Source organism: Ammodytes marinus (assembly GCF_949987685.1).
Source record: "Ammodytes marinus genome assembly, chromosome: 18".
Lineage (NCBI taxonomy): Eukaryota > Metazoa > Chordata > Actinopteri > Uranoscopiformes > Ammodytidae > Ammodytes > Ammodytes marinus.
In genome coordinates, this window is record NC_137222.1 from 14,225,831 (window position 1) to 14,252,378 (window position 26,548).

At 40.1% G+C, this 26,548-nt stretch overlaps 3 protein-coding genes across 5 annotated transcripts; 1 reads left to right on the plus strand and 2 right to left on the minus strand.

Annotated features, from left to right (window-relative positions):
- Positions 1-15: 15 nt before the first annotated feature.
- Positions 16-8,058, minus strand: ak3 (adenylate kinase 3). Its single transcript, XM_080046951.1, has 5 exons — positions 7,374-8,058; positions 4,580-4,699; positions 4,247-4,419; positions 2,323-2,441; positions 16-1,330 (listed from the first exon to the last, which is right to left on the minus strand). The coding sequence occupies exons 1-5, from the start codon at positions 7,519-7,521 to the stop codon at positions 1,219-1,221; spliced, it is 672 nt and encodes a 223-aa protein (XP_079903077.1). The 5' UTR covers positions 7,522-8,058; the 3' UTR covers positions 16-1,218.
- Positions 6,664-20,220, plus strand: rcl1 (RNA terminal phosphate cyclase-like 1). Of its 3 annotated transcripts, none has more exons than XM_080046942.1 (9): positions 6,664-6,755; positions 9,193-9,264; positions 9,695-9,870; positions 12,737-12,811; positions 12,971-13,095; positions 13,427-13,552; positions 14,157-14,313; positions 18,891-18,994; positions 20,040-20,220. In XM_080046942.1, exons 3-9 carry the CDS (start codon positions 9,796-9,798, stop codon positions 20,191-20,193), a joined length of 816 nt encoding a protein of 271 aa, XP_079903068.1. In that variant the 5' UTR covers positions 6,664-6,755; positions 9,193-9,264; positions 9,695-9,795; the 3' UTR covers positions 20,194-20,220. The 3 variants fall into 3 exon arrangements, with proteins under 3 accessions (XP_079903068.1, XP_079903067.1, XP_079903069.1); XM_080046941.1 differs by lacking the exon at positions 6,664-6,755 and adding an exon at positions 8,364-8,679; XM_080046943.1 differs by lacking the exon at positions 6,664-6,755 and adding an exon at positions 8,839-8,899.
- A 5-nt stretch (positions 20,221-20,225) lies between these two features.
- anxa3b (annexin A3b) lies at positions 20,226-25,274 on the minus strand. Its single transcript, XM_080046950.1, has 14 exons — positions 25,183-25,274; positions 24,773-24,818; positions 24,610-24,657; positions 24,300-24,387; positions 24,024-24,118; positions 23,805-23,918; positions 23,489-23,579; positions 23,301-23,380; positions 22,897-22,953; positions 22,450-22,543; positions 21,846-21,941; positions 21,646-21,704; positions 20,951-21,073; positions 20,226-20,754 (listed from the first exon to the last, which is right to left on the minus strand). The coding sequence occupies exons 2-14, from the start codon at positions 24,782-24,784 to the stop codon at positions 20,695-20,697; spliced, it is 1,017 nt and encodes a 338-aa protein (XP_079903076.1). The 5' UTR covers positions 24,785-24,818; positions 25,183-25,274; the 3' UTR covers positions 20,226-20,694.
- Positions 25,275-26,548: the final 1,274 nt, after the last annotated feature.

The following is a 26,548-nucleotide window of genomic DNA, read 5'->3' on the forward strand; positions in this document are numbered from 1 at the left end:
TGGTTCATTAATAAAATACTCATGACACAGTTGTATGTTGTCCACGAAGAGGAGCTTTAAAACATTTGTATTCCAAGTGTTAGAAATCCACACAGTACAATTCAGCAAATATTCACTGAATTGAATCAACAGTACAAGTCAAGGCAATTAATCATTTGAAATTGTTTTAAACAAGATCATAAATTGTGCTTCAAATGTTTTAAGTTAATAAACTTAAATTAAATTAATTTAAATGGCAAATTATCAGTGTACATTTATAGACTTGGTCACAAAAAGGAACACCTGGTAAAAATGGAAAAATTTCAACAAAGGCAACACTGTTAAGACGCGGTTGATATATGAGCTGTTACACAATGATGGTTTGATTAAAAAAATTAAAACTATTCAATATAATAATTGTGGTCGGTTTACACATTATTCAACATGTGGTCCATAATGTACAGACTACATTCACTGAATTACCTGGTTCATTTTTCAAAATCAACAAAAGGCACTTGAGTGCAAAAGTGAATTTACAATCATTTGAAGAACATGGCACAATTCCCTTTAGGCCAGGCAACCACTACATAGGATAAGGTTGCTTGAGAAACCTTTGTTATGCTCGGGGCAAAACAGCCTATCCTAATATTCCTTTCTAAGGATTTTATTAAGATGTCTTAAGATTTCTTGTTACTTGTGCCCTTTCTTTACAGCATTGCTGCCATCAACTATATATAACAAATATGAATAATATAAAATGTTTCCATACCTCCTTACAGCAGGTTAGGACATGCCATGGCAACTATTGCTACTTTCATTTTCTAAGTTTTCTTGTGAATGCAGATATTCTACTGTTTAAGATATTGATATCTGTTATTAGATATGGGACGTCTCCTGGCTTTTTAAAGGCATATTATGGAATGAGGAGACAATCGTCTTTTAGATGTACTAAAACGACTTAACGTTTGAAGGATTTCATGCACACATCCTGAGGGTTTCCCAGACTTAATGTCAACGACATTGGAGAGAAACAGTGCGACAAAAGTGCAATAAGTACTTCAAAAGTGGAGGTTTCTCTGTGGTCTTACTATACTGCCTCGTGACATAAACTGCAAAATATATACTATTAAACCTCTTGTTTCACAGCAAGCGGCACCTGATTAATGGATGCACATGGAGTTAAGGTGTCTGCTGGTAAACTTGAACCCTTCTTGTGCCCTGCTGTTCAGGCTGTAGTGTCTACGCAGCCTTTCGGTTGACGGAGGAGAGTTTTCTGTTGAGGAAAGCCTCGACGTGCGGCCAGATCTTGTTCGTTTCTGTCCCGGTGAAAGTCTCTAGCACACCTTTACTCCTGGTATGACGGAGAAACACAGAAATCAATCATTTATTTTTTATTAAGAGTTGCTAGCTCAACTGTTAATCCAATAATTACACAGAAAATAGAAAAAGAAAAAAAACATGGCCTCAAATCTTTTCAAAAGTGTTTAAACTATTCTGAAACATGTTCTAGGGGAATTACAGTCAAATTACTTTTCATCCATTAAAGCTAATGCTATCTCTCTATCTCCTTATCTTCCCTATTCTGTGATTACAGGTTCTCTTCCTTCAAATGATGAACAGCCTCTAAAAACGTTGAGGTAAAATAAATAAATAACGCTAGCTGAGTAAATCCCCGTGGCTTAAGGCAGCACTGAGCAATATGTTTCCCTGTCTAAATGATCCAAAAATAGAAAATATGATTCATGTACCCTTTCAAACTGGGTTACCAAAGCCTCACAAGTTTAGTGTTGTTTTTTTCTTATATTAGCTGGCCCTCTTGGAATGTGATTCTTAAGAAATTCTTCAGTCATGAAAAAAACTGCCACGAGGAATGTGCATGGGAGGCCTAAGGTCAAAGTTCAGTAGCATTCGGTTGTAGCCTTTTGGCTGGATCAAGGCAATCATGTATGAGTGTGAGATATCACACTGAACATCTGCACATTTTTCCTTTGTAAGTTCTCTTAATAGGCTACTTTAAAAGGTGCTACGAGGAACTTTTAAATATTTCTGAAACAGTCTCATTTAACCCTCGGATGATCATAAATTACATGTAACAGCAAACGAGACCATCAGTGCAAAAAAAAGCTATTTTTATAAAGTGTTTTTTAATGCCTTTGTCATGAGTAGGCTCACCCAGGAACAACAGCTGGCGTTGTAAAAACACTACCGCTTTTGTCCAAAGGGGCTGCTCGAATGAACACAAACTGAAAGTTCCTCTGTGCACCTTTTAGAAGCAAAACCTGAAGGTAAATAGAAAGTAAATATAGGCAGAGGTATATTTTGAATTCATCTCTCCTATTCTACCTGTAGTACTCTAAGACGGGCTCTGTCTGGGTTTCGTAGGACTTGAGTCTCCGTGTGACCGTCCCTGGTGTGTCATCGTCCCTCTGGACCAGAGGCTCCCCCGTCACATCATCCATACCCTGGAGAAATCACACAGAAATAAGATGTTGTTGCTGAATTGATTACTCTAAAACAACACCTGCGCACAGCATTGCTCTTAATACACCTGCAAATGCAAATGAAAGCTTTTGCTCACTGTTGGTGTACGTGCAAGAAAGTGAAGAGGAAATATCATGTGATGCACCTGCACCGTTTACCACAAGATATTTGAGGAAAACCTGCTCAGACAGGAGTTGTTGCTCAAGAAACGCTTGGGGCAATGTAACTTGATTTGCCATAGCAGGGAAAGCACAGGGTAGTGCTCATGAAACAAATGGTTGGTTGCGTTCTGTTCAAGTGTCCCCGTGAGAAATTATATTTACACAAATCAACATGCACACAATACCACTATACTAACATAATGATGTTTTAGAAGGTTTTATGCCAATGAATCCATAATTACCCTTAAATCTAGTTTCCGTGGACTCCATTTGAACACCAAGGACATCCTATACATTCACACTGAGCAGCTCCATCAGTCTGCCTAGGCCCTATTGCATGTTTCAGCAGGAGATGCTGTTGTTATGAATCATGCATAGCCATCAATTCAATTCCCTGCACTCAAAATCGCATACCCTTTCCTATACTACATACTCCAGTTTCTCTTAATAAATATGTACAATTGGGTTTACCATTTTGTCATACAGTAGCATTGCGCCTTGAACCTGCTGCTCACAGTATATAGCCGTCACATTCCATGGTTGTGCTTTTTCTGCAGCTCAGACGATCTGACGTAACATCCGCTGCACAGACAATTGTTGGTAAGATCAGCCCAAAAAGCATGCTGGCTTACATACTGCTCAATGTGACTGGATGCAGTAGAGCATTTTGGTATTTTTGGCATACTGCATTTGACATTCATGTATAGGGACATCCTAAATATTTTTCTTGCATACTAGATAGTATGGCAGTACGGGTATTGGAACACGAAAATGATTAATTACGTAGGCACAGCCTGACTGTGCTGTCCCAAAAAGTGATTTGACAACATGCATTCTCCAGAATCGTTGACTCCACCTTTAAACAGTTCAAGTTGTTCTGAAAGCTAATCTCTGGTACAAGGTAGATGCACCTAATAAATGCACCTTGAGGTGTGATTTCATCGAGTTCTATGTCTGTTCCTGATAAGATTGTTCTGTCTCAAATAAGACGCTGGAGAGAATGACGCCAATGATTAACTATGAATGTGTTCCTTCTCCATACTGTGCAGGAAATGTAGCAGGAACTTTGAGTCCAATCCCTTGCCACAGAGAGAACATGTGACCACAGGCACGTAGGCTATGAATCATCCATCGGTTACAAGGAAGAAGGAGCTCAACACCGTACTATGTCAACTGTAACAATGCACTGCAACTGAAGGGAAATTTAGCAATACAACATCTTGTCATGAATGCTGATAGCATCAAATACTCTTAGCATACATGCTTATATACTGTAATATACTATTACACCAATATAAATTGAGCCAATTAAGGGAGTTGTTGAATCATTTCCTCTAAATAAGCAATTTTCTAATAAATGGAAACTGATGCAACATGCACACACAAAAAGCCAGATGCATGTCAAAAGAAACTTCCTCCACTTTTGTAAGAAAAGTTAAATAGTCAGTAACTTCAGTGCAATGTGAAAATGAGTTTGATAGGGAAATTAATTCTTGCTCATCCATGTTATTTTGCAATCCTCCCACGTTTCCTACAGTATGTCTGCCTTTTTTTTTAATGAAGATAATATCCCAAAAAAATCAAACAGTTAAGAAGTAGTAGTGGGTAAGGGAGTAGGTATTTACCTGAACTTTAGGCGGGTTGAAATCTGTGTTGTACACCCTGCCGCTGGGAAGGTGAGTCCAGCGAGAGGTGAGCCTCTGTTTGATGGTCTGGAAAGGAACATCGAGGTTGATGACTGTGTCCACACTGTAGGCGTCGTCCAGGGCCTCTGCCTGGCACACAGTACGAGGGAAACCTGGCAAGAAAACAAAAAACACTTCAATTGAAAAATAGCTAATAATTGAATTAAATGTGGATAGGTCAATGAAAGATCTCACAGTTGTTTTGTGAACTAAGATAAACAATGCTGATACTATGGCAAAAATTAACTCTGATTCAAACGTATGCGCTCTTACCATCGACCAACCAGCTGCTCTGGTCCATTTTTCTCAGGTCACTCAGGATGATACGAGACATGACGTCATCGGGTACCAGCTGGCCCTGATCAATACAGGCTTTCATCAACAGGCCCAGCTCTGTCACGCACACACACACACACACATACACACACACACACACACACACACACACACACACACACACACACACACACACACACACACACACACACACACACACACACACACACACACACACACACACACACACACACACACAGAAGCATGCCGTTTATTTTCTTTCAAAGTAGTTTTTCCTGAAACATTTCCTTGAACTTTGCTTTTTAAATGTTACTTTAATCACAAATATTAGCTGGTTGCCAAAGCATCTAAAAACATTATTTGCTATGTCATTTTCTCCAGGAAACACAATAGTAACTTACACTCACCGGCCACTTTATTAGGTACACCTGTTTAACTGCTTATATAACCAAAAAGTTAATCTTCCAATCACATGGCAGCAACTCAATGCATTTAGGCATGTAGATGTGGTCAAGGCAACATGCTTAAGTTAAAACAGAGCATCAAAATGGAGAAGAAAAAGGATTTAAGCGACTTTGAACATGGCATGGTTGATGGTCCACGGCAGGATGGAACCATGCTTTCATGTTGTTTACGCCAAATTCTGACCCTACCATCTGATTTTCACAACTGAACCCGAGACCCATCAGACCAGGCAATACTTTTCCAATCGTTTATTGTCCAATTTTGGTGAGCCTGTGCATATTGTAGCCTCAGTTTCCTGTTTTTAGCAGATTGGAGTAGCACCTGATGGGGACTTCTGCTGCTGTAGCCCATCTGCTTCAAGCTTGGTCATGTTTTGCGTTCAGAGATGGTATTCTGCATACCTTGGTTGTAACGAGTGGTTATTTGAATTACTGTTGCCTTTCTATCATCTTTAACCAGTATGCCCATCCTCCTCTGACCTCTGACATCAACAAGGCATTTTCGGCCACACAAATGCCGCTCACTGGATATTTTTTCTTTTTCGGACCATTCTCTGTAAGCCCTAAGGTTTAGAGTGAACATTCCAGTTAATCAGCAGTTTCTGAAATACTCAGAACAGCCCTTCTGGCACCATCAACATTGCCATGTTAAAAGTCACTTAAACCCCCTTTCTTCCTCATTCTGTTGCCCGGTTTTAACTTCAATAAGTTGTCCTGTCCAGGTCTACATGCCTAAATGCATTGAGTTGCTGACATGTGATTGGCTGATAAATTATATGTGTTACCTAGAAAATTAACCGCTGTACCTAATAAAGTGGCCGGTGAGTGTATATGCACATAATGCACACCATGTAGTGGGCTATATTTCCATTTGATGCATCAGTGCAGCTTTGGCACTGTTGGTTTAAACAGTCAACTCAGTATATTCATATGTATACTGTATCTCCAATCAAGCAGACTTGAGGAATGTGGGTGCACTGTGACACAGTTACTACGTTTTCCCCATATCACTACAACTTTAATTGGTCACAGTCCAGCTGAAGAAAGGCATTTCCTGACAACAAGCCTTTCAGAAATGACCTGACTGTGGCAAAGGCAAAAAATAAATGGATGTACAAACCAAAGCTTAAATATAGAACAAAACAAGAATTTTACAGACCAAATATATCAGCTTATAGACAAAGCAGTTGCTGTTTCCTCTTCCGTCGGTAAACAAACATTGCACTCTATTGGGCTTTGGGCCTGAACAAGTTGTTTGGAAAGCAACGTTTTGGCAAGGTTTTTAGTAAGTGCATTAGTCCATTTAATACATTGTGATAAAGTTTATATGCATTTATAATGCTGTTGTAATGCCCAGAGTATGGGGAGGCGGTCTCAGGAAGTGCAAGGTCACTGGTTAAGATATGGGGAAAATTTGAGCAGGGAAACTCAATTCAGAGAGATCACTTGTTTGCACAGCTGCCAACAACACAAGCATTCAGATAAACTGAGACGCTTGAGGAGAAAATGTCTGCACCTGTATAGTTTGAAAGTGTAACAGGGCGTGACGAGGAGGATATAAAAGCATGTGTGATTTTGTTGACACTCCAAACCTCACGTAGAACTCGCTGTGACATTGTAGTAGCTTCTTCCGTCACGCAGCTGTCAAAAACATCCTTTTTCATAGTCTTCTCCTCAACGGCACAAAGGTGAGAAGCCTTCTTTATCTTACACCTCTATTTACCTTTGTCCAAGGTGATAAGTGAGAAGGACTGTGGGCCTCCTTCCAAAGTGCAAGTAAGGTTAGATTCAAATGTGTTTCCAGTATAAACATAAAACTACCACACGCTCTCTACTTGCTGTAGTTTGGTCTGGCTTTGCGAGACTACACGCTCTCTAACCCCATGCAAACCACTTTGACCTTGGCTGCAGGGAGAACAGATGTTTTCTGTCTGATTCCATTTTAACCTCTGTGGTGTTTCACAGACAGATAAGAAATCGAATATCGTTATAGGAGTGGCTTCTTTGCATAATAGGCCAGACAAAAAAGGCGTTTTTTTTATTTTAACTGACATGTTTTAAAATAATAATAAAAAATGGCTTATGTTCTTGAGCATAATGATTAAGGTGTGAATTCCATTTCTTTCTGCATCATACAATGATGTAGGATAACATTTCTAAAACGTTGAACAGGTAAAAAATGAATAAAAATTAGTCTGAATAAATCAAAAATACCTGAAATAGTCTCATGTTGCAGCCTCTTGCAACCTGTGTACCTTTCATCACACCTTAGAATAGGTTAAATATAGGAAACCCGTATATCTTACCGGTTTGGGCCTTGATGTTGGCTCGCAGTATGTCCCCACTGGAGATGTGTTTCAGTGGGAAACTTTTGATTATGCGCTCAGACACTGTTCCTTTCCCAGAACCCGGAGGTCCCATGATGACTGCACGGAAAATCTTATGAAGAGCCATTTCCTCGAGACTATTGCTTGTGTTGAGAGTAGTAGAATAGCCGTATCCTTCCCATGAAAAAAAAAAACTTTCTCTCCGGATGCTCGGCACAAGACTGGATCGGTGCTCTAGGCAGGTAGACTTTTCTTTCGCCCCAAGAAGTGCGCAAGCAACGTCGCCAAGAGTGGGCGCGTCTTCTGCAGCCAGGCTCGACTCTCACTGGACCTCGACTTTTTTATTTCCCTCAAAGCTGCAGAACCAGAAGGAAGGGGGGAGCAGCTGGTTGTGGCGGAGGAGGAGGCTAGATAGAGGAGGAAGAGGATGACAACTGCCACCGATAGACTAGCCTACATTGCCAGCTAGGGCAGATTAGGATGCACAACCCCCCCTCACGACACAGGCACTACTCCGAGCAAAATTAGCGTATCTCTCTCTTCGGCTATGTCGCTCTTGATGTGCATTTATTGTAGGCCTATAACACGGTTATGTAATTGGTCTAGCCTACAGACGGAATAGAGCTTGTTTGAGTGATTAATCCCTTCCCAGCCTCGATCCCTTCAGCGGACAGACCTGCAGACTGGCAGGCAGTCTGGGCCGAGTAACTGCCAATCTGCTCTCTCATAACCTATTCAGCTTCCACTAGGCTATATGTTAGAGCAGTTTTATAGGATTAAAATAATGGCAGATATTACTCGTCTTAATGACTATTTAATAGCCCAGAAAATGCGTCATATAAATTAATAAAAGACACGAATACAACAGTTAAGCCTTACAATTATGTATAGTTATACACATTTGTTTACATTTTGATCATGTTCTGTGCCTTTAAGATGAAAAGACATCACACAGCCACTCCCACGTCGTTTTCATGAATGGTGATGATTTGGCGCCATCTAGCGGCCAACAGCGGCGAAGCAGCTACGTAGCGTTGAAAAATACTCCTTTTGGACCCTCCTGCCGTTCCGTACCTTTCGCCTCCCACCAACGTCTTCCTGGACAAACCAACACACGTGGATTTCCACTGACGCCAGGGTAGAAACAACAATAACATGGCAGGCAACGGGCTCAACTACGACGGCTGCAATTTCTTCCGACAGCGGCTGGTGTTGTCCACGCTCAGCGGGAAGCGGGTGAAAATCAAAGGCATTCGGTCTAAAGAAGACAGTCCGGGGCTCCGCGGTGAGTTGTGGTTTTGGCGTTCACTCCTTCACTCCGCATGTGGCGTCGCAGTTAGCTCGGCAGCTAACGCGCTAGCTGTTACGCAGTTGGGAGTGCGCTTCAGGACTGGGCGGAGGAGGTGGGGAAACGAAGGGACGGGAGCGATATATGTGAGATAAACACGGTGGAACCTCGCTGTGCCAATTTGATTCGTTATTTTAGACCTTTTCGCATTGAAACGGTACTTTCACATCTCTGACTGACATTGTTTACGTGACTTGCCTCTGCACATTTGAGTGAGGATTGTATTAGAAGTTCCCTCAGTAGATGCAACTACACCCACACCCACTGGTTTGAACCATATGTTTTGATACTTTATGCAAGTTAAAAATACATTAATTTGTCATCTCCTATTAGTTGATATTGACAAGTTTGGGTAGACTTAGCTTTAATAAAATAATACAAATAATTAAGAACTAAATGTTTGAAGATGTTTGATTTGATTTGGCCATCTGATTATTTTTTCTTCTCCAGATTTTGAGGCCAGCTTCATCAGACTGTTAGACAAAGTGACCAATGGCTCCAGAATAGAGATAAATCAAACAGGTGAGTGATGATATGATTGCACTGTTCTTGTAATATTAGCTTTGACACAGACTGTGTGGGTAATCTAATTACTGTTTGCTGTCAGTTGACAGTACTGCATTGTTCAACACCAACACACTTGAATATGACTGTTTGGATTTAAGATTAAGATATTTACAAGTTTTCACAGTATTTTTGCATGTTATTGTTGGTCTGTCTGTGTCTGAAGTTCAACTTTCCATCAATGCCAGTGATGCCTTACTAACGAGCTAAAAGACTTATTTAAGGTAAATTTTGTATGAGTTATTATTATAAGTATGAGATGAGATTTCTATCCTGTAAATTGCTTCTCTCACCCTAGTTCAGCTGCTACATTCTATCTAAACTGTATATTTCCACCCGCTACATTATGAACTCACTCCCCTCCCCTTATGTGTCTCTCTGCTACAAGGTACTGTGTTGTTCTACCAGCCGGGCTTGCTGTACGGCGGCCCTGTAGAACATGACTGTAACAACCAGCGCTCCATCGGCTACTACCTGGAGGCCTTGCTCATGCTGGCGCCATTTATGAAGACCCCACTAAAGGCCACGCTGAGGGGAGTCACCAACGGCCCAACTGACCCAACGGTGAGGACACACACATCTGACCACCAATTTCTGGGTGAAGTATCGCACCACCCATGTTTCAAATGGCACTGTTGTTGTTACATTCAATTATCTGCAAGTTCAGATCAACAGTGTTGAGAGAAAGGAGTTTTGAGAGCATTTCATAATACAGGGTTCGTACAGATGCTTGAAAGTCTGGAAAATGCTTGATTTTCAATCGAGTGTTTTCAAGGTTTGAAATGTGCTTGAAATCTGAACACTGTGCTGGAAAATGCTGGATTTTCTCTTTATTGACCAGTGTCGTAATTCATCAAATTCTTTCATTTTTTTATTCTGTAAATTAAAAAAAAAATCTGTCGCAATGTTTTCTTCGCCGCCGTCTTGTATGCACGAGTGCAGTTGCTCCCCGTGTTTTCTTTCCTGGGACACGCGCCACACCTGGCGATCGCTCCAGGAATTATCCAGAACCACGAGTCGCTGCTCATGGACCTATTGCTCCCGATACTTCCATATCAGATATCCGTTTCCATTTGGTTATGACGAGGCCCTAATAACCGACTGGCATAGGCTACTGTACGGTCTGCTTAAAGTACCTCCAGCTGTACACAATGGGGGAATCGGCACTTAGAGTTCCTGCCAAAGGTAAATCAGTTGAGAATTTTTTTTCGTTAAAACGTATCGGACTATGTCACTCTGGTTGACTGTTCAATCATGTTCTTCTTTGCAAGTTACACCAAATCCCGAGTTTGTATGTGTAATTGACTTGTTGATACAAATAAATAGCATGCTAAATTGATGCTCAACACCGTTAGCAATTAGCTGACCAGCTAGTTTTCAATAATGTATTGCTCCAAATTCATGTTGTTAGCTAGATAACGTAAGCTTGGGGGTTACTTCATTGTAACGTGATGTTACACTCATGCGAGGAAATTGAGACCTCCGCGAACGTTTGGAGACAGTTTAGAGACTCCCTCGCGACTGCAGTCTCCAACTTGTCGCAAACAGTCGCAGCCCAGTGAGATACGGGCTTAACAGACATGAGTGCCGTGACTTCCTCTTTCTGAACGCGCATTAACGTTATACTTTGATGTGCACTGTGCATTCGAAGCGTGAGGCGAGCCCCCTCCCTGCACCTTCTCTATGTGTGTTGATAGCGTGCCAAGTTTCCGCTGATAAGAATTGTGTCCCCGCCGGCCGGTGAGCGCGCAATCGCGCATGCATCAAACATATTAACGCTTCAATTTCACTCTAGTAAATTCAGAAGTTCTTTGGATCGTTTTGTACATTGTTTTTGGTACATTTGTTTGAAAATTAGGTTTGATGGCTCATCCGCCAATAAAAATGCTTTTATTCTTCTGTGTAATTAACTGTATCCTATGTATTGCACATTTATAGCACTTTTCATAACACAAATTAAGGTAGCATAGAGGAGGGAGCCTACTAAAATAAAATATCTGGGTTGGTCCCCAGATGTTTTTATTTTAGTAGGTTGGTTTGCATTGGTGTTGAACTGTTCCCTACTTGTTTTCTTCTTTGAATAAAGCCTAATGCTGCTAGTAAAATACCACCAGCCACTCAACCCTCAATAGTAGACATGATATAGAATAATTACCTTTATTACAGTTTAACCAAATGTTTTAACAATAGGCTACAGGAGATATTTGAAAGCACTACACATGCATTGTAGGCTATTCAATTAAATTTGTGTCAGCGGAACCATGAATGTTCTCCTTTTTTTCATTAAAATGAATGCAGAAAAGGCACACATTGCTTCATAAAAATTCACCAGAATGCAGGAAATTAAGTGTTTAATGCTCAAAGATTTTTGGGGGGGACCCCCAGACCTCCACTTCTAATGTGTCCACACCCAATGTTTACTTAAAACTTGTCCTACGACTTTGCAATTCATGAATTAGTTTATTTTAATAAGATTTTTGATGTTTTATCACATTTTCCAATTGTCTTTATTTCTGATTTATTATAAACAATATGTAAACTTGCAGGACACTAGCAAAAATAATTGGCTGGGAGAGAGGACACTGCAGCAGCACTGATATAGAGTGACAATATGCTCCATCTCATGTGATATTGCTCAAGTATAGTCATGTTGTTATTAACCTGATAGATGGTCATTTTTGGCATATGAACTAAACTGATAAAGGTCTCCTTAGGGCCATACTGCAATTTGGTGATTGTCCATACACATTATATTATGAACACTCCCATTTTACAGATAAGGCAATGTATGAAATCATAAGCATTTATTTATATACTGTATATATTTAAAGCTTCGGCTTCCTTGAAAAAGTTGACATTGTATCTTGAAAGTGCTGGAAAAGTGCTTGAATTTTACTCTTAAAAAGCTGTACGAACCCTGCATAATAGTTCTGGCAGCATAATCAGGTTATTTAATTCATTCAGAAGTTCATATTTTGACTTGAGAAGGTGTTGGAATGTTCGAAGTGTTGCGTTTTACATACAAATGATCAAATTCACTCTGGTTTTCCTCGCTGTGAAAGCCCGGTTATGTATTAAATCCTGTGCCTCTGAGTTCGCCTGCATGTCATGTCTGATGTGGTGTTCCAGCAAATCAGCCACCACATCATGATCCAATTTATTCTGTATGCTCTTTGATATGAGCTGCACTTTTCAAAGTGCGATGAAAACAAAGTCGGCAGCAGTAACTAAGGAGCTATTGGAGCGAGGTGTTGTTATGGAAACAGTGAACAGCGTCTCTGCTTGTTGATGAGATGTGAAATGGCTCGGTGTAGACTCTGTGGGCTTGGCTTTTTTTTTTTTTTTTGCATGGCAGTTTTTATTGTTGAACCCTTTTCAAGATTTGAAAGAAAAAAAAGTTTTAATGATATAAACTTTTGGTCTGCTGCAGGTGGACATGCTGAAGTCCACAGCCCTGCCCCTGATGAAGAAGTTTGGCATCGATGGAGAGAGCTTAGATTTGAAGGTGAGGAAACAGTGTTGATATGACAACGATTGTATAATGGTTTTACATTAACACAAATAGTAATATAGTGCACCTGTTGTAAACAAGTCCTCTATCCTTCTCGTTTTCACTCACTCCCTCTCTCTCTCTCTCTCTCTCTGTCTCTCTCTGCTCCCTCAGGTGGTGAAAAGGGGTATGGCGCCCGGCGGGGGAGGAGAAGTACTTTTCACATGTCCCGTGCGCAGGACCATCAGGCCAGTGCAGCTGACAGACCCTGGAAAGATCAAGAGGATCAGAGGATGGGCGTATCCTTTTCAGGCTCACAGTCCTGGCCCTTTTACATCTGAAAACAAAGCTGAAATAATACAGAAATTTAATTTTTAAAAGCCTTTTCAAGGTTACGTAAAATTCTATTTTTGTGTATGTATGTGTTAATAACGGCTGCAACTTAAGATTGTTTATATCATTATTTATCTCCTTATTTTCTCAGTCAGTCCTTTTTGTATAAATTGTCCCAATTTGCTCACACTCATAAGGTCCTCAAGTCTTGTTTTGTCTGACCAACTGCTGAATATTGGGGATCTTTATTCCCACACCACACAGTAAGACCAAAGTTCCTTGACCGTTTAAACCCAGATATTCGGTGCGAGTTTCCCCCCAGATGGCCAACAGGCTAGTGGAGTCAACCAGGGCTGTCCTCAACCAGTTCATTCCAGATATCTACATCTACACAGACCATATGAAGGGAGCCAGCTCTGGAAAGTGAGTACTTACACATTAATATGATGAAAAGGCCGGAAATGTTTGGACATGTGCACTCTATTCTCAAGTTTTTAGTCCTCAGACCTTAATGAGTGAGACCTTTTGGTTAAGCAAACAGTCTGAATATGTAAACACAGCCTGGCGAAACCCCCCAATCAGAGGGCACCATCAGCCCCTCCCACAATACATAGAAATACATCCAGCTCTATTAGTTGTAAACAAGAAAGGTACGTTTACACATGTCAAAAGATAAACTACATAGATGCATCCAATAGTATACTTTTATAAATCAAATTCACAATAATGTCATAGAACATATTTTTTCAAACAAAACAATAATGACAACATTGTCTAAAATGTGGAAACAAGAATTGTAAATGTACAACAATCACAATATATAAATGTTATATATATACGTTTCATAAGTAAAGGTCGACTGTTTTCTTTTGGTTTTTCATAGTCAGAAGAACTTTGAACGGACAGTTAATTATTACTGGTATACTTGGTGACCGTCACTACAGTTAAAAAAAAAACTGTCTCAATATCATAGCTTATTGACAGAAGGACACATCACACAGTCGTTCACCCTTTGGTTAACCCTCAGGTCTCCAGGTTTTGGTCTGACCCTGGTCGCGGAGACGCTGAACGGCTCCTTCCTCAGCGCCGAGATGTCGTCCACGCCGCAGGGGCAGGGAGACCCCTTACTGCCAGAGGAGCTGGGCAGGAACTGTGCCAAACTGCTACTAGAGGAGATATACAGGGTAGGTGCTGCTAAGACCCTCGCGTACAGTACATACTTAAACCCCTCTCAAGCACACCTCAGTGCTGTGGTTTTTTTCAGGCTGCAAAATGTTTATTCATCGTGAACGGACCTAAACACTCGGGTCATCCACAGGAATCTGGTTGGCCAATGTTCTCCCAACAGGTTCTGTGCCCATAAACATCCCAAAAATAGCATTTCAATCAAACAAAGAATGGCATAATATTATGATTTGCATGATAAAAGGGTATTTTTATTTAAAAAAAGGCTACAGTGAAACATTTTCTAAGTGTTGTTTAAGGATTTTCAAACTCAAGGTTTTGCTGCATTGTTGCGGTTTGTGTTTCAGTTGTTCTTATGATGCAGGCAAATGAGGTCCCTGTCATCACCTAACTGTTTTAAGAAGCAACTGACATTCAACATATCTAGTTGGTCCTGTTTTTATTTGCATAATTCGAGGAAGGCATTATGGTTTGTTCTCCGTAGTATAAGTCAATATTATTTACTCAGCCTAATATTACAAATAACAAAATTTGCCACAGGGGGCTTTGAACCCAACACTTCTGCTGTACACATGACTGAATACTTAGAGAATGCATCATTTGGATAGTCCACAGTGAAGGCTGCAGGATCATCATATTGCATTTCAAACTGCTCACAGCCTTTTTTGATAGATTTGATTTTGTTAGTTACTGTTTTGCAAAATCTCCATTATCACTGGAATTGGATATCAGGCGTTACTTACCCTGCAAACAGCAGCCGGAGAAAGGGTTGTGAGTCTATCCCTGGACAAATCCTTCTTTTTAGGGGAATACCTTCCACACACAGTGAGGACTTGTTACAATCTCAATGCGCAACAATGGCATCTGCTGCCACATTCCCCAGTAATCACCCCAGTCTGGAATTTAACTGAGACTCTCTGTGGATTGCAATGCAGAGAGCACCTATACTAAAGGGTATTTCTGTGTGGATCGAATGTTTCGCTCAGACGCTTTCCCGCTTCCATTCAAATGGATTCTATAGCGATTAGCTTGTCATGTACGTATGTGTCTGGAAAAGTGAGCTGTGACTAGCTACGGCTAAAGGAAAATAGCGATATGTCAAAAAATTTAAAGTCTGTCTGTGATAGATACTTTATTTACTGTTGGATTTATGTATTTTCTCTTTAAGTTATTATTAAAATAACATATTATTCTACTTTGGAAAGTAAACCAAATTTAAGGTTTTGCTCACACAACAGGTGCTTGTTTGCCGTTTGACAAAATAATGAAAAGGAACACAGTGCAAAATATGTGTCTTCCATTCTACGAAATTCCATTATGATAAAAAACAGACATTTAAAAAAAGAAAAACATTATTATTACTGATATACAAGTCATTTTAATTTAAATAATTTCTTTAACTGTTTCACAGTATATTTATATATTGTCCACTGTTCATACTTTTTTTAAATTTCAAAATGTCTTGGAAATGTGCCAGCTGAATAGTGTCGATTTTACATTTTCTGTTTTGGGGGGCTGCAGAAATGTAAAGCACAAAAAAAAAAGGGTCACATCTTCGGTGTTCACATCGTTCTTCCTGTGTAGCGTATATTCCCTTGTGACTTAAAGTTACAGGAAAAGCTGTGAGACAAACCAACATGGCTGTGACTAACAAACGTACACAACAGACTCACATAAATCCTCATAGTCCCACAGGGGGAAAAGAGCCCACTTCATCAGAATGTGCACAATTAGATTGTGCGTGCGTGTGTGTGTGTGTGTGTGTGTGTGTGTGTGTGTGTGTGTGTGGCGCTTCAGCTCTGCCCTCTCTCTCATAGGAGCCATGTGAGTCCAGTTAGCTGGTCAGGTTAGCGCTGATTAACTCTGAAACATGCATCCTGTTAACTCCCAGCAACAGAGCAGGCAGTTATAAAGACGGTGGTGGCAGATTCAAAAATTCAATTTTCTACTTTAATTTTTCTTTTTTTGATCTCATAAAGCCACAGCTGCTGCTTGAGACAGGTGGATTCAGAACGTCAACAGCGCTTGAGTTGGTTCGATTACCAAACTTTTAGCAGGAGGACGAGTTGATTGCTAAAGTGGAGAAGACAGGAGAGAGGATATCACCACAGTAGAATGGATCTGTGACATCGTGTGCAGGAATAGTTAATTTTTGAAAACTTAGGGGCTGGAAAAATAGCTGGATTTGCATTAAAGGGCATGGGTGGTCTGTATGTGTGCGTCTGTTTGTTTTATGGTTAATCAGTACAGTCTTCTTGTAGTAAACCAAAATTTCACAATGGACATTTAGTTTTTTGGAAGCAACGTCAACACTGGATAGGGACCGATGTAAGTTTTGCACTGTTCGAAGTTTGTTGACTTTTTTTGATGTGAAATTATTTTTAAATCCATTGAAATTGAAGAGTAGAAAAAAAGAGTTCAAATCAATCATGAGGAAAGAACCTTAAGCTAAAAAACAACAAAACAACAATTTGGATTTCTCCTTAATTGTAATCATTTTAATTTCACTCAATGTTCTGTTAAAGTTTTTACAAGTTTAGGTCAAGTGCGTCTGTAAATGCTTGGAAGTAGACTCTTTCTTTTTTGTTTTCTTGCATCATAGCAGTTGCTTGTTAGTGTCTGCGCCAACGTTGTTAGGAAAGGGGGGCTGCTGTTTGCTCGAAGGATTCAAGGGACTTTTCCATAATGCCTTGTGGTCGGTCGGTTGGTGGCTGCTGGCCCCTTAGGGAGATCTGAACTATCTTATGTTTCCTCCCAAAGGCAGGGCCTGAAACTAACTGTCAGGCGTTAGGGTTAATGCCTCTATATTTATTGTACTCAAATGAAGCTGCTTGTTGGAAAGGACATGCCAACCAAGGATATTCCAAAGTGAGAAAACCAGAAACGGTTCAGGAAAAAGAGAGGTTATTTGAACTTGGGTAGACCAGTACAAACAGGTAAGGTGCTCAGGAGCAACGCTTTATCTGTTTTCAACTTTAAAAACCTCAAGGACATTAGATCAATGTCATGTTTTTTTTTTGTAAGTAGATGAGATTATTAAAATGTGGAAAAATCGTTGGGATGTTCAGAGTATTTGTAATAAGTAATAGCCATTAATATGGACGAAACTCATCAATCCAGCATATTTCTGCTCTTAAGGCTTAATTGAGTAAAATGGTGGAAATGAGTTGGGATAAGGTTGCATAGTTGAAGTGATGATATATTTATTTTATTTCATTTAAATTTTTAACAGAATAACAAGTTTGATATATCTTATCCACTGGTAGAAGGAATTTTTACAATCGTTGCCTCAACAACAATTTAGTCAATGGGATTCGGTGATATGGTTAGGTAATTGAATCATATTCCTGCTGACTAGCCGTCACGCTGCCATAATACCGCATGCCTGGGCCACACTCATTCTGAGTTAGAATTGATGCACTGTACAAGAAGCAGATGTTGTGTAGCTGCAGTTCAGCTGCGGCCACTCTAGTTAATGTGAGATATGAAATGGTAAAAGTGACACACAGAGAGGACACAAACTGAGTGGAAAAGCATTTTTAAAGTTAATTTGATTTATAAAATGGTCATGGGTGTGTCCAGTCTTGCATAGGTCTGCTCATACAGCCCGGTGAACGGCAACATAGCTGTTGTCGGGTAATCACGAAGGCATGTGATCACTCGGACACAGAGTGGATCCTCTGTCTTCCAAGATGTCCAAGAAAGGGGGGAGCAGTGAGGTCAGACGAGGGAAGAAATATTCAACATTATTAGAGGAAAATAAGAGGAAAACATGTTGTAGGGAGGTTTAATCTAAGGATCTTTGAAGACAAAACTGAGTTTGTAGAAAGTGGCAATGTAGTTGGGAAGTTGCCACGGTTGACAACTAGCCAAAGCCTCGTGGCTTGTTTTTTAGCCTCGCATCCATCTGGGACTCCTTCCTCTTTTCCTATTTCCACACTGAGTTCCCACCACAGGAGCCCAGGTTGGGAACAGCCTTTTTTTTGCATCGTTTTCCCTTTCCTACCTATGATAAGGGGTGCAACGCAGGCTTGACGACTCTTCAGTTTATCCCTCCTGTCTCCCATGTAACGGTTACTGTCCTTTTATGTCTCTTGGCGGGGTATAACTGTAAACAGATTTCCGTTGCTCTGTAACATGTAACAATAACAAATTCAAGCTGATTCTTGATCGATTTAACGCTAACAGAGTAATGGAGACAATAAAGTCTGTTAGCTTGACTAAAAAAACACAACATAATTGGCAACAAATGTGCTTTTGAAATGTATTCAACTTTTGGGCATATGTTTGTTTAAATTTTAATCGGAGCCAAAACTGATTAATTCTTCTTTATGTATTGTGTTGATCTAGGTTCTAGCCTTGAATTTGTGTCCAGAACTGCAAAAAACATCTGACCTGCAATTACCTCTCTTGGGTTCTCATTCTGTTTTGCAAATAGTGTAGATAGCTATTGGAGTTGGACCTGAGATAATCAATAGGTTGCCGAGTTCTTTTAAACAATCTCAAATTTTCATGACGTATCTGAGTTGTTTTTGTTGCTAAAACGCATGGCCCCTCCCTCTTTCCCCTCTTCAAGGGCGGCTGTGTGGATTCAACCAATCAGAGCCTGGCGCTGCTCTTGATGACCCTTGGCCAACAGGACGTGTCGAAGATTCTTCTCGGACCCCTTTCCCCATACACGTAAGCCAACTGCCATTTCAATTATAGACTGAATACCCTCCTAACATAACCATGGCTTGTTCATGAATTAATAAAAGTGACGCACTCTGTCGAAAATGTAGAACACACCGGACCTTACAGTTTGTTACTCTTCTACTTGGCAAGTGACGATATTCCAAAGTTGTTGTTCCACAGAAGGGCACACAAAGTAGGACAAATAAACACTTCTTTACACCTACATTTAATGTCCCAACACACCCACAATACTTGTTTCTTGCTGCAAACCCACACTGGCCACTGCACATTACAGGTACTTCCCTTTATATAAAAGTAAGGGAAAGTGGAGATAAAATATTTAGATCATTTTATCTCAAAAATAAGCCCCAGTTAGATTTGATCAACTTTGGATCACACTTATCTTTTTCTCACGTGCCTTTTTAAAAGCATTGCTTATATCCTGGGACTTGTCCAGCTGTGTTCACATGGTCACTGTTCTCACAAAGGCGCCTGCTGAATGTGTGTATAAGTATATGAATATATTTTAAGATGCTTTTTTACTACATTCTATTCTTTTTTTTTTATTGTGAAAGACGAGGAGCGAACTATGAACTGTCCATTTTCAGTTATCATGGTACCGGTGCTGTGTCCCTCTCAAGTACAGTACTATGATAACTGAAGATTGGCAGTGCCATCACATGACACTCCTCCCTTTACTCAAGTAATGCTGACGACAGACGGCCCAGCAGTGATGTCGATTTCTTTTTTTCAAGACTTAAAAAAAAAAAAATATTCAGTTCAAACTTTCTGTGTTTCTGTTCATGTAAATTGACTATGCCTTTCTACCTTTTCCTGGTAATGTGCATGAGAGATCAAAGATGGACCTTTTCCGATGTCACTAAAAGCAGACAGCAGAGTCCACACAGGACACGGATCGGTCTTGAACTCTGTATTGCTAAAAGGCAGAATATTCTTTGTCCATCATAGGTTGAACGCATCTCCTGACATCAGAAAATGAAATTCTATCTCCCATTTTTCTTACTTTCTTTCCCTCTCACTGTCCTTCCAGGATCGAGTTCCTCCGACACATCAGAGATTACTTCCAGATCATGTTCAAAATTGAGGTGAAGAAGCCTTTAGAGGACGAGCGTAAAGGGGGTGATAAGATACTCATGACATGTGTAGGAGTCGGTTACAGCAACATAAACAAAACCCTTAAATAAAAATTGTATTTTTTTATATAAATGGCACAGTGTCGTCTTGTATTTCTTTACTCACATCAAACAGTAGAATACAGTATTTATATATTTTTAAAATGGGATAATATGAGTATTTATTTGTGTGTGTGTGTTGCCAAGTTTGAGGCTGTTTGTGTTACAGTATAGAAGAAGAAGATACAATACTTGTTAAGGGCATGTTCAGTCACATGGAATACAGTTGTACATATTCAAAAATATATGTTCTTAAGCCTGTGTGTAAATCATCCAGTTAGCACGGCACATGGGGTTAAAACATTAATATCTGGTTGGTTCAACATTACTGGCATTCCACTTTCAGAAGCATTTCTAGATGGTTAGTTCCAGCCATCGTTGAGGCTGAGTTGGAGCCCTGTTCAAGCTAATGTTAAGGTCAGCGTGGGGTCATCTCCCGTCATTGGATGGTCTTCTCCCCATCTGCTCTGGGGCTGAAGCTCACGTGTTTCTCATCACAACAGTCAGAAGGAGTTAGTCATCTTGGCCGCATAGATGCTGAAGGGCGTCACCGTAACTGCCTCCCACTTCGGACTACACAGACATGGAGAGACAGAAAAAGGGAGGGGGAAAAAAACAAATGGGAAATCATGTTTACTTCGTCAACAACCAAAATAATTCTCACCAAATGTCTCAAAACGATTTATGATATTAATTTTGTTGAAGATTTATGTTATGTAGAGTGTGAGAAGCATATTAACGGTAATCCCTATAGGGTGAGTGTACTGACGTCTAATTCGGAGTAGAGTGAAGTTCCAAACAGCGTCTTGTACTGGGCTCTAATGTCCAGCAGGTCGATTTCGGAGCGACTGGTTATTATCCTGGTAATAATAGACTCTGTGGTCCCTGCACCCTGGACAAGGTAACATTTGGAAAAAGAAGCAAAAAGCACAAGTTGGAGTTGGATAAATCAAATAAAGAAGTAATAATAATCTTAATTTGTATAGCCACCTTCATACATAAAATGCATCCGAGAGTGCTTTACATGCACAAACTAAAGATAATACAATACAAGCACTCTAGAAACATAATGTGCCAATTAAAACACCGTCATCACAGGCAAGAAAGCCGCAAAATGTAAAAAATAAATACATACAAATAATGAATTAATGTGGAGCATTTGTATTGCATGTTCACAAACACATTATCCTACAATAATGGCTGCTTCTGTGCCAGTATATTCACATGTTTTTTGGTAATGAAGCCTGTTTAGTTGACACATTTGAGCCAATGGGGAAAATAACAGTGGCTTAACATTCCTTTCCACACCACTGGTGATCAATACAGTTCACTGATGTGTCTAAAAGGGACAAGGGTGCAACTAAACAATATGAGGTTTTGTTTTTTATGGCCACTGTTGGAACTATGGGCTTTGAAAGCCTGCTCATAGATGGTACACGTGGATGTATTGTACACACGACTTACCTTCATGCTCTTGTAAAGCCTCTCTGCGAGGTACGCAGGCACGTTCTTCACACATTTAACTGGAGCAAAAGAAAATGGAAGGTTCATACATTCTTTATTTGTAATAAATGAGTTAAGATGAAAAAATAACAATGGAGCTGGTTCAATGTTAAGTGGTCAGAAATAGGGACACGATAGGGTATGCCATGTTTTTTTCTCACCGATAGCCACTAGAAGCTCCTCCAGGTCTCCAGACATCTCGCTCTCAATGCTCTCCTGCAGAGTCTTCTTACTAATAGCCTTGTAGTCAATCAGAGCTACCAAAACAGAACAGAGATTTGAGTGCAACTTGTTTTTCTCCAGCTGAAAGGTGTCACATGGATAACATGTTTTTTTCTTGGCCATGCTGCTTGAGATTTTGGGCATGTTCCTGAGAAGATGAAACCTACCCACTTTGTTCATCTCCTGACTTTAGTCTCTAGCGCCACCATGAGGCTTACATTTGTGGCTTTCAGTGAAAGATTTCTTGAATTGCCATGATCCGTAGAGTATGAATCCTAATACCTTTGCTGGTTCCTTTTACCTTTGATCGAGCGCCATCATGAAGTTAATTTTTTTTGCTGTTTATCCAAATATTTTGTTATAAATGCCAGGGAAAATCATAAATGCTTTGCACCAGCTTGGTAAAATCAAATGTGTCACTTTGAGCATGTAAGCATGTGGACACATGGGCACACAGCTGTACAAGCTCACACAGGTGCTATTGTATTTTCATTACAATAGCAACTACAATATTTTTTTTTCTTTTAAAGGGGGTGTACTCACTCTGTCGAAGCTGGGGAACACTCCTGTGGCACAGGATGTCAATAAATGTCGCCTCATCAGTTCCCCACTTCTTCTCTCCTGCTTTATAGAGGGCCTGGTTGGAATGAGAACAAGTGTGATAAAAGTGATTTTCATGGAAAATACAATTGCTGCAATACTATGGGACAATTGTGACATGTGAAGCACAGGAAAAGCCAGTTCAGACTTGATACACTCGAACTGCGGTAACTTGAGGTCAGTGCTGCCTTAGAGCACTTTCATTCTAAGATGCCAAGATAATAGATTGAAGAATTGTGCTTTCGGCAAATTCACAGGTATGTCTGATGCAATCACTAAACTGCTCTTTAATGTTTCCTTTTTTTCTGAGGGTTAGTCAAATGGGCATGATGGATGCACTTTGTGTCATTTAGAAACATAGTAGTATTCTATTGTAAAGAAACACTATACCTTAGCATCTGCTTTAGCTTTAGCAGCATCCACAGTGGTGCTCTCGTCTCTCTTCCCCTGTGAGGATGAACACAAGAAAATAAGTTTGTGATACATGGAATAAATACAATATATTGGATTTTTATAAATAATTTTAAGTGATCAGCTTTTTTCTGTAAAAAAATAACTTTTTCAGAATTCAAAATTTAAGATAATCTTAATTTTATGATAGAGATGACAAACTCTTCAAAGATTTTTTTGTATCTATGTTTACGGCAGTTCTAGATCAGAAAAATGATAGGAATGATTTTCACATGATAGGAATGTTCAGAGCTGTCTGGCTGTAATAAATGGTTCTGATTCTTATTTGTGGGGAATGCGTTATGGTAGCACGCCGCTGTTTGAAGTTAATGTGCAGTCAGTACCTCTGCCAACACGAATAGGGCTTTGCCATAATCTCCAGACACCTCCGATTGCAGATCATGAGTCATCGATTTTCCAGTTTCTTGAACGAAACAGCAAAATACGTTGAATTTCACAACAATCTGGACACATTTCAACCACTGTTTCACAATGATCTAATCACAAACACTTTTGCGTTGAAGATACCTACTTGCAAGGTACGCTTCAGAGATGGCCTTGATCTGTTTGGTGGATTTTGAGGCAAAGATTTCGGTCAGGGTGCTCTCAGTAGTCCCTGGACCCTGTAGGTGATTAACACAAAATGTGTTGTGCAAAAATGAATGCCCAAACACACACACACACAAACTTGGAGAAACGTTGTCTTTGTTTGGCTTGCATTCCAAGAAACATTGATAAAATGAAATCACTTTAAAAAAATGTAAGTCGTTTTTATGAAACAAGAAAAACACAAATAATGAATTCTCCTGGCTAGTCTGTGGAGTGTGGTGGTATCAACACAATCTCACCTTCATGGCTTTGATGATTTCTTCACAGTCGTATTCAACAGGAGGTGTTATCAGGGCCACTAACAAGTCCTCAAAGTCTCCATGGGTGTCACCCTCCAGGTCATCTACCAATTTCTGGTGGGAGGGAGGGTTTGACACATAAGTTTGGCACCACACAAATCATACACCTGCATTGTTAAAACTACAAAATTATATTTAAAGTTAAGCTCAGTTTCATACCCGTCCTACAGCTTTCTCGTAGGCCTTGGCAATGAGCTGGCGCTGAGCGTTGGTTCTTTGGGTCAGCACCTCAACGAGAGTCTTTTCTGTAGTACCTATGAAGAAACGGGAAAACACAAGACAGGTTCATCACTGCACCTGGAGAGCTCATGTGTGGCTTTACATAAAGCTCCACTGGCAAATACAGTCAAATATTATGCAGATGCTTCACATGGGTATCTGTTGTGGCAGAGAACTTAGAAAATACACAGATATATTGGTAACTCATTGATTTACCTAAGCCTTCTATGGCCTTCCTCAACGCAGTCACATCTTCATTCACTTTGAAGTTTCCCTTGTCCTTCACCGTTCCTCTCGCACTGGACTGATAAACACAGGCGTTGTACATTACAGTGAAAAATGGTCGAACAGTGTTGGTCAATGTTAAAACACAATATCACATCTCTCCATCTACAGGTGGACAATGAACATATTGTTTCCTGTTCCGTATCTTATACCTGTATTATACACACTTTATTATTTGTCAATATCCATCATCTCCATAATACTGCACACTAAAACACTAAGAGTAATTGGTCCAACTTACTGTCACAGTCAGTGAGGAGGGGGAGTCTAAGAGAAGGTCCAAGTCATCCTAAAATAAAAGCCAACAAATATGCTTGAATAAGCACTTTTATTTTATTCCATTCTTTGAAGCTAAAATCTCACTTAAGCCATGTGATCATTCATTGACAGCGAAAATGACTCACCCAAACAGACATGGTTATGTTTGTGGTTGTTGAGAAAAGTCTCGAACTAGGGTGAGGGGAAAAACAACACAAATAGGCTAGATATGTGATATTCATTTCTTTAAAGAATATGCCCTGCTATTACTAGACATTTTTCTTCTCCTGCAATCTCTCCGGCTAATCCACTAGTTTAATATAGCCTAATTATTATTCTAATTGTCTTCTCCTAAATACACATTTAGTTGAGTCAGTATGGTGGACACGTGTGAGTAAATAGAAGAGCAGTACATCAAACCCTGTCTCGACCGCTACTGTTTTCCCGATCAACAGAGCTTAAAAAAACTCGAACATGCAGGCAGAGAATTAAGTAGTGAACATGCATAAAGTCTTCGATCAAAAGTAAAACACTTTTTTCGTGTTTTTCGTCTTACCTAAGTGTGAGGATAGTATTGATGTCCGAGGGGGAATTTCACCATGAATTTCACAGGGTTCCAAAATCGCCACACCTTTCAGGGAAACAGCGAAGGCAACGCCCATTATCAGCTGAATCATGGAGACGTTTTTCCACAAACTCCTCCTTATCTGTAAACAGTAACAGTTCACCGCCTTCATATCTCACTCAGACACATCCGGCATTGGTAAATACTGTGCATTCTCTGTAACTTCACTCCCTTGAGCAACAATCTAGGCCATTTTTCCTGTAGGCTATGTAACCACATGTTACACAGGATTCCTCAAACATTGCGAATGTTTAATGTAAAACTCGACATTGAGGTGCCCTCCATGGCCATTAGATTTCACTTAGGCTATCACCTAAAGTGGGTCCAAAGCATAGGTCCAAAGTCATGTTTGCCCTGAGGGCATGGGCTGGTATGTGAGTCGAGAGAGTGGAAAGAAATTGAGAAACGAAAGAAAAAAATGATCTTATCCCTCAATTCATCACCAAAGTCACTTAATGTTGACATCTGATTTAATCTTGACGTAGGCCAGACTAGTCCCTTTGGCAGAATTAAGCCAGGTTTGAAATTCTAAATGCATTTGGTGTGCAAATAATAAAACAATGATAGACCATCATGGAAATTTGAGGTATGAAAGTTATAGACAGCGAGAAGAGCGTCAGTTGCGAACTTGCGACATCTCGTGGCAGACTGTGGACACTACGGAAGTGACCTGTTATGGGCAAATACCTCTTTAATTGGGTCCATCGCAAAGACCCAACATTATGCCTAGATAGCCTACTTTTTATGGACATATTTTCGGGTTCATGAGTCATTAATAACGATGTTTTACACTGGCATATCTGATAATTACCATATACTCAACACTGAGACACTCGACAAAATGTAGGCCCAGTGCTATAAGAATTTTCCTTAATGATTTGATTTAGCCTAAATGTGATTTGGATTTACACATAGCCTAATCATAGATAGTGTATAATACATCTTTCTTGTCTCCGCCCACCTTGTGACGCGGGTCGTCCTGATATTGTGATGTTTCACCCTAAATTAGGCCTGACAGGGAACTTCCCCCTCTGCGTGGGATTCACCGACGTCTCTCACATTGTGAAACTACAGCCCTAGACGTTACTATAATCTTAAATTTCTATTGTTTTACATTTAATCTTCCTGATGGGGGGTTTGAGTTCGCCAACATGGGAGTGCAGCTTGCCTGAAATACCAAACCCAGGGCTGATAACACAAAAACATTAAAAAAAAGGGGCCAGTTCTTTGACAGCTCGGTACTCGACGTCAGGGCGCCGTTTGCCCGTAGTGTTACTCGGCGACGTGTCATGGACCA